The 12,508-nt window shown below is 39.1% G+C and overlaps 1 protein-coding gene across 1 annotated transcript in view; it reads left to right on the top strand.

Moving 5' to 3' along the window:
* The window catches only part of DNER (delta/notch like EGF repeat containing), a 323,611-nt gene that overhangs the window by 128,699 nt on the left and 182,404 nt on the right, over window positions 1-12,508 (top strand). The window contains exon 4 of the mRNA XM_061205679.1: window positions 345-511. Coding sequence (XP_061061662.1) covers window positions 345-511 — 167 coding nt within the window. The remainder of the gene's footprint in view (window positions 1-344; window positions 512-12,508) is intronic.

Here is a 12,508-nt window from a genome sequence, read left to right as displayed (position 1 = left end):
ATTTTAGCGGGACTCTTTATATTGTGTGGTTATGGAAGGAGTTGTCTCTAAACTCAATATACCCTTTTATTATTGATGAAAATTGTTACCCAAAGGTGAGTTATCTATTAGTGATTTTGTGGTATATTTTTGATCAAGCGGGAGACAGGCGTTTTTAACGGTGTGGGAAATGACGGCCGTGAGTCTGCATGAAGTGGGCGCCTGTTTAGAAGATCATTTCCTCCATTTCCCAATACTTTTATGGATGTATGTGCTGTCCTTATTTTTATTTTGAATTTGATGGCCTGATTCTAAGATGAATTTTTCTGCAAGGGACTTTCCATTGACATCGTTCTCATTTTCAGAATTCGTCAAGATGCCACTGCCTCACTGATTTTGCTGTGGAAGGTCACGGCCACGGGATTTCAACAGTGCTCCCTCATAGATGGACGGAGCGTGACCCTCCTCCAGACTCCCGGGGGCCTCGTCCTCTTGGAGGAGATGCTTGCCTTGGGGCACAATCACTTTATCGGTGAGTTATGGAAATCTTGTATCCAAAACCACATCTGGTTCAACCCAACCTCGGTTTGGTGTTTAGAGATAGTATATAGGGAATTTTGCCCAGATAATCTGAATTCTAGCCATCAGCATAATTTCCTCCATTTTAGGTGAGGTTTTTCTTATAATCAAAATTGGCTTCTAAGATAATATTTCCAGTGTGGCTCAAAATGGAAAAATTGTGGGATTTGGAATCCAGACACTGTATCCCAGTTCTGGCCAAAGAGTCCTAGATGTGTGGTCTTTGGCATTTAATGCTGTGAATCTCAGCTTCATTTGTTTTTTTTTTAATTAATTTATTTTTGTTTCATTGGGTCTTCATTGCTGCATGCGGGTTTTCTCTAGTTGCAGTGAGCGAGGGCTACTCTTCATTGCGGTGCGCAGGCTTCTCATTGCGGTGGCTTCTCTTGTTGTGGAGCACGGGCTCTAGGTGCGTGGGCTTCCGTAGTTGTGGCTCGCGAGCTCTAGAGCGCAGGCTCAGTAGTTGTGGCACACAGGCTTAGTTGCTCCGTGGCATGTGGGATCTTCCTGGACCAGGGCTCGAATCCGTGTCCCCTGCATTGGCAGGCGGATTCTTAACCGCTTCGCCACCAGGGAAGTCCTCGGCTTCAGTTTTGACTCTTTAATTTCTTTCTCCCGGAATTGTGGGCAACTTGAGGTACTGAATGTTGGTGTCTCAGAAGAAGCTTGGTTTCCACTTGATGTTGGCCTGACCCAGGGCCCTGGGCTCAGCACCTGAGCAAACGATTTATCACTTCTGAACCTCTGACTCAGAATAACTTGGGGGATCACAACTCTCTTTGGGGTCCCTCTTGCCCACACCACCTTCCTCCATGGGTCACTTCTGAGTTTTCACATTTTCTCTAACATGGTTAAATCTGTCATTTACCTTTCTCTAAACTACCACATGTCCAATTAGCTGTTTTTAGATTCCTCTGCCCTGGAGGAGAGATGACCTTCAGAAAGTATGATTCCTCCTGACCCTCCCCTCACCCCCCTACCTCCTGCTCCCCTCAAGGGCTAAGCTTGGGCAGTTTCCAGAGGACTTTCCCCTGGTTTAGCGTTCTGATTATGTTCTGCCAGTTATCTTCATTCCGGGGTTGGGACTTGTAACTCTAGCCGCTTACCATGCTGATAACTTCCCGACTTTATTCAGACTTGTTCCGTCCTGCAGCCTCAACTCAAAGACACAAGCTCAAGTTCAGACTCTACTCATCCCAGTCCCGTGCACCCAAGTGGCCCTCTGTATCCTGCTGTTAGTATCTTGTCCTGTCCAATCATATATTCTAACAGTCCTCACCTGGAAGATGAGGGACCTAGTGGGTAGAGGCAGCACCTGTCTCTCAGGGGTGTTGAAAGGGTTTAATGAAAATGGATGTGAAAATATAAATTACAAATGTTAGGGATGCTTTTGGTTGCTTTCACAATTTTTTTCTGAGGTACACTAAATATTTCGCTAAGTTAAATGGAAGCATTAAGGTGTATTCTCCAAGATACGTGTTTGATGCAAATATAGTGACGACAAACTGGGAAAATGAAATGCTCAGCTCTATATAATTTATATTGTATTTTATATTTGATCCTTCTCTGGTGATAAGCTCATTTTCCAATCTTTGGAAATCCAGCTGGGGGTGGGGGGCAGGGATTTTATTGGGCAGAGAGAAGGTAAAAAGAAATCAGCTTGGGGAATGGACATGCTGGTAAAAGAGGGGACGGTATTCAACTTTGGACCAGTTTTTGGCTATTAAGATGGATCCAGTACTAGATTATTATTTAGAAATTGTGTGATGAAGTGTTGTCAACAGTCAAAGCTAAATTTTACTCCCCAGTACAAGTAACTATTATTTGCTTCCATATCTGTTGTAACAATTTATTTAAAAGGAAATAGTTTGTATATTTTGATCCATAGTTTCAATTTTATTTTATATTAATCTTTTAAGTTTTTCTTTTTAGTAGATTAGCCTGTTCTATGACATGGAGCTAACATTTCAAGAAAATGTATGAGTTATCACTACTCTTTAAAATGTCATTAATTTTACCAAAATATATACATTTGAAATGTTATCTTACATTTTATACTACTTTGGGTTTTAACATAACTGTGATTTAGACTGATATTGGGAGTATATATATTGGGAGTATATCAGGGATGAATATTAATAAGAAAGATTTTCCAGTGTTAATATTAATTTATTCTTTTGAGGTACAAGAAATTTTATGAACTCCAGCATAATTTGTGTTCATTTTGCTTACAGAAAATTTCATGGAAAAACATGTCTTTGGTTGAAATGTTCCTTAGAGGAATAATTTCCAAAAATTAATTTGATATGTTAATAACTAAATTAAGAAATTCTTTCTCAAAACTTACACTTTGGGTTATGATGAGGAGACAATGATTTTGATCCTTTATTTCTCTCAACCATTATTTTGCACTTTGAAAATTTGTTATCTGATATCTTTTTAAGTTTCCTAACTAGAGCCTCTGGTTTTATGTGGCTTTGTAATGGAGCTCACCCTCTTTTAGTGTTATTCTTTTTAAAAATAGCAGTCTTGTTTCACAAGCTCCTTTGGAGAGAATGGCTGTCTTCCTCACAATGATAAATTGGCAGCACCTACACATGGCCGGCTACTTCTTTTTACAAAATCTTTTTATCGTAAAGAAACAAGATTTATCTTTTGTAATCATTGTGGAAGCCTTATGCTTACTACATTGACACGTGTTGAACTCTCTTTGAGAGTTTAATTTTTTTTTAAAGCAGCTTCTTATAATAATTACTTTTTCTTTTTTTTTTTTTTTTTTACAATACTGGGCTCTATAGACATGAATACATTTTTAGCTAAGAACCAAAAGACTATCTTGAAGAATACAATGGCATTCATTCAACGGATGAACAAAGTGATGCCAATGCAGGTGGGAGAAAACTTCCATGCTGAAGGGAGAGGAAAGTTCCAGAGTTGTGCTTCTGTGTTTAGTCACTGCTGCTCCTTCCTAGAAAGAAACTTGAGGCCCTTTCAGGAACTGTCTCCTCTCTTTCCCTCACTCTCCGTAGATTCCCTTACATAGGTAAGGTCCCAAGGAGTTTTAATATTTCTCTGCAACGGAGCAAAGGAATCCCTTTTGTGTCTTTGAGAGACAAACTTGGTTGCCATTACCAGCTTTCCATAAATGTTTGTCTTAAAATTTTATTTTATATACTTTTATTTAAACACGACTAGGATCCCATTCTTATTATAATAGTTATAAGCAATTTCAAAAATTTAAAAGTGGTATTTTTTAAAATATTAATATCATTATTCCCAGTCAAACTCCATTTTTCTTTTCTGAGTAACCAATATTAATAATTTTGAGTTTTGTATTACAAACAAATATTCTCAAATATACACATTTACATTACAGTAAAGCAACTATACTCCAATAAAAATTTTTTAAAAAGTTACAGATGTTCTATATCTCTAACAATAGAGCAGTGAATGATTAAAAAGTTAAGCTGTAGTATACAATGGGATACCATGCAGCAATTTTAAAAGTCAGTATATTATGTTTGATGGAGGAAAAAAATCAAAGATTTAGTTTTAAATTTAAAAACTAAGTTGAAGAATATAATACGATGTCATATAAATGTTCTTTTTAAAAATGTATTGCTGAGAGCCTCACATTAATATTCTGTGCATTCCAGGTGATGAGAATGTATTTATCTTTGACCTTTTCCATTGCTACTCCATTTAATTTTTTCCAGTTTTCCTTCATTACCATGGCCTTATGAATATTTATACTGTTTCACGGGAAGAAAGAGGTGATGTAGCATCGTACACAACATGTGGCTCTTCCCTCTGGGCCTCAGTGTGCCAGCCCCTTTCCTCCTGTGCTGTCACCCAACTTCAACGCTTCCACCCTCTTCTTAATTATCTCTTCTGTCTTCCCTAAATATGTCTCTTCCAAGTATGTTATTTGCTTTATGTGATGTTTTGGGGGCAAAACACTAAATCGACCTTTGTTTAGCATCTTCTGCTCCACTGGAGGTATCCAAGGTGCTCGTTAGCTCCGTGAGGATCCATTCACCCAGTGCTCTCGATTCCCAAGTAGGAGATTCCTTGTTCCAGTTGCATTTCCATGAAATGCAGCTGAGGCTTCCCTGTCTGAAGCAGGTCATTTTTTGCTTTTGTTTTACTTGTGGTTGCTTGGAGACACTGCCATGATGGACCATCTCAGGGCTGGGGTCCAAACCAGCCCTCTGGTGTGTGGCCTCTGTGTTGGAAAGCTGCTGGAGGTCTCCATTTCCTTAGGGTGAAAGCTGCGTTGGACTCCTTCTCTAGGCTTTTATTTCTTCTTGTCCCTTGTCCTTAGGCATATTTCCCCTCAATTCTACACGGTGGACCTCTGCTCCGGCCACCTGCTACTTGTTCCATCCCCACCTGTACCTTCCCTGTCCTCCCATCCTCTCCATGCCTCAGACGGCCAAATCTATCTCTCAAGACCTCATTTATTTTTTTTTTTAATTTAATTTTTATTTTATATTGGGGCATAGTTGATTTACAATGTTATGTCAGTTTCAGGTGTACAGCAAAGCGATTCAGTTATACATACATATACATCTATTCTTTTTCAGATTCTTTTCCCATATAGGTTATTACAGAATATTGAGTAGAGTTCCTTGTGCTATGTAGTAGGTCCCTGTTGATTATTTATTTTATATATAGTAGTGTGTATATGTTAATCCCAAACTCCTAATTCATCCCTCCTCACTGCCCCCAGCTTTCCCCTTTGGTAACCATAAATTTGTTTTTGAAGACTGTGAATCTATTTCTGTTTTGTAAATAAGTTCATTTGTATCATCTTTTTAGATTCCACATATAAATGATATCATATGATATTTTTCTTTCTCCGTCTGACTTACTTCACTTAGTATGATAATCTCTAGGTCCAACCATGTTGCTGCAAATGGCATTATTTCATTCTTTTTTACGACTGAGTAGTATTCCATTGTATATATGTACCACATCTTCTTTATCCATTCCTCTGCTTCAAGACCTCATTTAAACTCTCCTCACTTGGAGTGGTATAGGATGAAAACAGCCAGCAAAAGATTCTGCTCTACATGGATTCCCAAATCTCCTTAAATTCTTACAACTTCCTACAAACACACAGACGATCCCGGAATATCCTCATAGTTAACTCTCCTTCTTATCAGAAAACCCAGCAGGGCATGTGTACTCTACTGATACTTCTTGTCGATCGCTTGCTCAGAGAAATGCTGCTTCCCCTCTCCCCTACTTTTCACTTCTATGGTCTGTATTTGTTGCAACCTCAATCTGGTATTTTACCTCTTTCCTCTTCCTTGAATTTGCTTTCCTTTCCATCCAGCTCATCCTCTCTCCAGTCTATTCTTTCTGGTAGTCTAGCTGCTTATATTTGCCTTTTTTTGCTTTCCTCATTCCCTTCTCCTGCTCATAAGCCACTACTTTTTCGATCACTTTTACCACATTTGTACCATTCTCTCTTACAGTTTTTAGTACATTTTTATGTCTAATTTATATTGTAAAAAGAAGTACACTGTATGTTAAATACAGACCAATGGTATATCGTTTATGGTCTACTAAAAAGCTGCTCTTGTTAACTTTAGATCCACTTTAACTTCACAAAGGAATGAACAGTGCTGTCCTTGTAGGATCTGGGATCACGTCTTCAAGATTATAGCTAGTAGATTAGCCACAGAATTCTGGAAATCAGTGACTTCCAGGTCTTTGTAACTGCCATCTTAACTGGATTAGAAATGTTCCCAGTCTGCCCATGACCCTTTTGTGCCACCTGGGAGCTGCAGAGTGCTTTAAATTTCCTTGATGCTAAATATCCAGTTGAAAAAGATTCTTGTCTTGCAAAATGATTTGTAAAGCAGTGCATTCTGTTGATTTTCTTCTCTTGAGAAATAAGGAGAAATTACCCAGTACTTGAGCAAGTACATTGAGGGTTAAGACTTTTATTGAGGTAGTAAGATGGCTCTGGTGCAATGGACTTTCACAGCCCCAGTGGTTTAAATCTTCAGGGACTTACCTGATACATTTGTTTTCACTGGCATCATGATGCTTCCTTGGAGCTATAGTCTTTTGTAGTCTGTTTATACTGGCATGTTTAAAAACATGGAATTTTCAATACGCAACCAACGGATGCTGTTATTCTTAGGCAGAAGTTCCTCATTTGGGCTCAGTTGGCTCCTGGTTTTGCAACAGTTTTGGAGGTCAAAGGTCACTTCACGGATCCCATGAATCTCATGAAAATGCACTGTAGACTTTTATGTATTTGTGCATCTTTCTTTGGAGAAAGCCCAAACTTCATTGGATTCTCAGAGACATCTGTGTCTCTAAAAATTTTAGAACCAACTCTTTAAGCTGTGTGTGATCATGTGACAATGTGTACATTTTCAACATTCTCTGCTCATTCAGTGACATTTCTTTTGACTGATTTACCTGCTTCCCAAATCTCCAAATCAGGGAACTTAACCTAGTTTTATTTATTTACATTTTTAGGCAGCAGGGCTGTGGGAAATACTCAGTTCCTTATTAGTTTAGAAAATCTGCATTGCATGCCTTGTTTCTCAGGCACTGTGCTCACCTGGAAATGCCAAGGTGATTTAGCTGTGGTCCCTGAGTGCAGGGGCAACAAAGGTGGAGACAAGGGGCGTGTCAAAGAGGAAGGAGCAGGTAACTTTGCTGGGGGTGGAGGGGGTGTGGGTGGGGCGGGGGGATGGCAGGGCAGGCAAAGGATTCTGCTTGGCTGTACAAAGGGCAGTGCATGACAATTTGATGGCCCAAGAGTCTGTGTCATTAAGATAATTTAACAATAGTGCTAAAAATCGACTAATGGCCATCACAACTGGAAATAGACTTTAATTTCAACAGGCACATAACAGAACCTTGGAAAATCCCACCCACGCCTCCAACTGCCTCTTATCTTAAACATGAACAAATACATTTAAAGTTAAGTGCTCAAGATGAGTTTTATTTCCTGGGTTCTCTGTTTATCCTCAACAGGTAAAGGAAGTCTAGACTTTGCTGTGATTTTTCAGGTAGTCTTTCAGAATCTTTTAATAAAGCTCTAGTTTCTTACTGTTGAACTCTCTCTCTCCCATCCCTTCTGGGTAAACTATTCCTGTGAGCCTTGTCCTTTAAAATGTAAGTTTCAAAAGTAGTTTAGCTGGAGTTGGAGTGTCTCATCCTGTAAATTAGATGAAAAGAGGGATTTGGGCAAAAGTGCTCCCGAAAGCCAGGGGACACCATGAGGACCTCACTAGTTGGGGTAAGGGTGGTAGGCAGTATTCAAAGGGGAAAATGTTCCAATAGAAAAGTAGGAACAGGAGATTTTTTTAAACATCATAGTTTGGCTGGCGAGCTCCCTGAAGCCATGCATAATGACCAATATTAATTTTTTTGCCTGTGCCTATTTTTAGCAATTTAGGCATCAGCTCTCTGGATGGGTCTTACTTTATCTCAGCCATTTTTTGATGAATTCCTGTGTTTCTTGCTCAGGACTTAAAAGGAATCAGGAGGTAAATAGGCCAGACACTGCCCCTCCCCACCTGCTGTGCTTCTCCACCTCCAAGCTCCTTGTGGCCAGTCCCTGGCCATGAGGACCATGTGGCGCTCCCAGGATCTGACTCCCTGTGGAAGACTCAGGGTGGTAGGAAAGGGGTGGGAAGAAGGGCCAGGTATAGACCAGGACATGTCAGAAGAAAGAATTCCCATGTGGAGTAAAAGCTGCTTAGTATAAGTTTTCCTCTTACTTGTTGGAAAAGGCCACTGGGAGATGCAGAGCCAGATTGGTAATTCAACTCTTGCAACTGTGAAGACTTTATGGCCTGCCTACCTCTCTTGCATGCACTCAAGTTATATTTTTCCTGGCTCTGATGTCCATTTTAATTTGTATTTCACTATTTAATGGTATGCATTTTCTGTAAGCCCCTCAGATCTTCTAGAATAAATTAGGATATAAAGAAATAAGGTATTAATTGGGGCACTTAAAATTTCTGAATACTCTTTACTAGACCTTGATGATATCTTCATTGAGTATGGTATTTTTTAGACCCATTAGTATAGGGATGGGTATTTGCATCATACCTCTGAACCAGTAAAGCAGGGTTGATTCTCTGAAATGTCTTAACTCATCTTTCTTGTACACAGGTTGTTGCCCGACTATTTTCTGAAATCACCCCTTTCATTCTCGTAGTGCCTGAACCTGCATTCTCCAGACCTGCTTAGTTACATGAAGCCTTCAGTCTCCAGGTCATTCTCCAACAAACCTGCAGTATTTTATGAGCTCTTATTGGTGGAGGTGGATGGAGTATACATCTTACCATCCAAATCTGGGGCTCTGAGGTCCCTGGCCCCTTGGCTGTACATTGAGCTGGAATCTTCCTCTCTAAGCCCACAAGTATTGAACCTCCTCCAGCTTTCAGCTGTGAAATCTAATTTCCTGCAGGCGTAAGGCCACACTGTCTCTAGTTCCCCTTCAGGGCTATCACCCTGTCCGGCTTCTCTGCCCATGGTAGGCCCTCGTCTCTGTGGTCTGGACCCTGTCTTCCTTAAACTGCAGCAGTTCTGCCTGGACCACCCCCAGCTCTTGCACATTGATGCCAGCCCATCAATTTTCCCCCTTCTGAATCGTGTGGTTTGGCTTGCTGGTCACCCTTTCCAGATGTTCATCTAACCCCAATCCTGCAAGTTTCCCACTTACATCTCTCTCTATGTAGCTGGCATCATTTTTTTCCCAGCCCTGTCTCCTTTCCCTTTTTCCAACTCCTTTATAAAATCCTCACTTTTCCAGCCACTTAAGTCTCACCAACCCCTTTGATAATCACATTTGCAGCCAGCATCATACAACTCAGGATCTGAATATTCCTTTCCTCTTTGATCTTTTTGTATGTTGATTTTATATCTTTAATTAGACTGTAAACTTCTAGAGAGAAGGAACCATGTCATAGCTCCTTGCACTATGATGGTCACATGGTCACCTGAGTGATTAAATTTTGTTCATATGTAACAGTTATTCTGCTCAGTAAATGCCATGTGAAGAAAAATTCCAGTTGCAAGTGTTAATCTGAAGAATTCTTTGTAAGTTTTCACAACCCATCTCTGTGACACTTAAACTTTACCCTCCTTTATTACATTAAAAGTAGAGGATCAAATGAAGAAAAAAGGGAAGGAAAGAAACTTTTCATCATGCTTTTGGGAAAGCTACATTTTGCACTTTTTCCTTTAAGATATCTTGCTCTGGAGTCCAGGGGTAAAATAGTCAAAGGAAGTTTGGAAAGGATACCAGCTATAGAATCATTAACATAAAGCTTTTGCTTAATGCTTAAGATTTAACAAAGAAAATGCAAATATTTCACCTTCTATTGGTCATCTTAAAGCCACAGTTGAATATGGTCTATTGAACTCCCTGAAACAGGGGGAAAAAAAAACTTGGGAATGTTCAAATAAAGGCAATAGTTGGAAGAGAACAAAAGCAGAAGTATAAGGCTGTCCTGAACAGCATAATTTAGATAAAATTGTTATAGCTCGCATTTGTCTAGTTGGGAGTTTTCTGTTAAATTTAAGTTTTACTTAAATTGAATCCACATTTCAATATTATTAGCAATCAAGATTATTCTTTTTGATCTTTTTATTATTGGTAATGAATATTAGGATTTTTGGTTGTTAGTTGGCTTTGAGCTTCAGTGCTCTGCTATCTTCCTAAATATCGTCATGGTCAGCATCATTTATTTATTGGTATCTATTGATTGTGGTGATAAACCAGGCATTGTTTTAAAAAAAAATCTATTAGAAACACACATGGTCCTTAGAGTTGACAGTCTAATATTCACTGGGCCCTGTTGAGCATTGGTTGGTCAAGCTGTGGTGGAATTGGGGCAGGTGAGTGCAGATAAATGAGACATTTCTCCTGCCCTTCAAGACAGCCCCTGGAATCAGGCTTCGTAGAAAGGCAGATTGCTGGCCTACAGAAAATAGGTTGGTGGTTTTGCCAGAGGCAGTGGATGGGGTGTGGGGTGGGTGAAATGGGTGAAGGGGGTCAAAAGGGACAAACCTGCAGTTAGAAGATAAGTAAGCCCTGGAGATGTAAAGCACGGCATGGCGACTATAGTTAATAATACCGTGTCTCATGTTTGAAAGTTGCTAAGAGGGTAGATCTTAAAATTTCTCATTGTAAGAAAAAAAATGTGTAACTCTATATGGTGATGGATATTAACTAGACTTATTGTGGTGATCATTCTGCAGTATATACAAATATCAAATCACTTTGTTGTACCCCTGAAACTGATATAATGTTATATGTCAATTATATCTCAATAAAAAATAGATAAATAAAAAAGGAGAGCAAAGAGGCTGCAGGTAATTCTCCTATAATGTGAGCCTAATGCATTAAGTGGTTTTCAGAAGCAAACTCAAGGTATGTCTTTATAACCATAAACTCTCCCTCTCCTCCCCCTTCCCATTCTGCCTTCCCATTCTGCCTTCCCATTCTTTTTCTCTCCTTCTCTCTCAGCCCTTTATTTAAAAATATAGTGCTTTTTACTTATAGATTAATTTGGAAACATTAAATAATAAAATAAAATTATTTGTATATTTTTAAGAACTTCTTGTTAACTAGTACCTTTTTACTTAATCGATAACGTGAATTTTAACCCAAATCTTATCCACAGAATTTGATTAAAATATTAAAAAAAAAAATTTCCCTGCTTCTTTTAACTTAAAGACAAACCTTCTCAGGGCTTTGCCAGTTTACTGTTGCAAGCTTTTCTAAGTTTCTGTCAGTGCACATTTCAACTGAGAAAGTAAATTCTTTCATTGCCTTTTTTACAGTCCACTTTCTGCATTTCCGTAAGATCGCTTCTGTTTCTTCTTTCTAAGGGGGAGGGGAGGGAGAGAGGGACGGAAAGTGAGGAAGAGAGGAGGGAGAAGAATGGGAGTGAGGGGAGAGAGAGAAAGAGAGAGACTGATTATCAAGGCTGAATATATAAACATAAGGGAGCATGGTTTTTTTCTCGCCAGAATGTAATTTTCCAATTTACTCTCCTTTGGAAAATAAAAGAAGGCTCTAGTGTCTATTTCTTATCATAAAAGTAATGCATACAAGAATAAGAAAAACTGAAATGTACTTTCTGTAATTCCCCATCCGCCACTGACAACCAGTGTTTACATTTTGTGGTACTTCCTTCCAGATACTTTCTTTATACGACAGTGTGTGCATGTACATACATGCTTTTTGTTTGGAAACAGAACACATTCATGTGCTGTCTGGTTACTTGCTTTTTTCACTTAATGCGTCATTGACATTCTTTTGTGTTAATCAATATAAACTTAGTATTCTTCTTAATGACCGTATAGAGTTCCACTGAATCAATGCACTATGATTTAATCAGTACGCTCTTGTTAAGCAATTATCTCCTTCGTTTCCTCCTTTCTTTTGCCTCTTTAGACAGAATTTCAAACATCACGATAACGTCATCTTTGTATCGTTTCTGGTGATCTATTTGGGTTATATTCCCAGGTATGGAATTTACTGGATCAATGCACATTTTAAAGACCAATTAAAATATATTATCAATTCGTCCTTCTTCCGGTTTTCACTCACGATAGCCAGTTTATCTTTGGAATTGTGCCTTGTCCCCCTTCCATCAATTTTGACCAGATGCTTTTAACTAGATCCAGCTGGAAATTTGCATATACCTCTTAGCAGCATCCTTGACAGTCTGAAACATTTAGGGATCTCCTCGAGGAGAAAAGTGGTCATCATCAGTTTCCAGAAAAAGGACAGTACAAATCTCTTTAAGCAGAAGATATTCAAAGTGGTTTCATTACCATATTGCATTTACACCTCAAAAGTATGGTAAATGTAATGGTTTCATTATATCATTGAGTTTGCACATCAGAGTAAAAGTGAAATGGGGACAGGAGGATGGGGCTGAACTCGTGGTTGCTG

The sequence above is a fragment of the Eubalaena glacialis genome, chromosome 1 (genome assembly GCF_028564815.1).
Source record: "Eubalaena glacialis isolate mEubGla1 chromosome 1, mEubGla1.1.hap2.+ XY, whole genome shotgun sequence".
Lineage (NCBI taxonomy): Eukaryota > Metazoa > Chordata > Mammalia > Artiodactyla > Balaenidae > Eubalaena > Eubalaena glacialis.
This window is presented reverse-complemented; position numbering and strand designations above follow the sequence as displayed.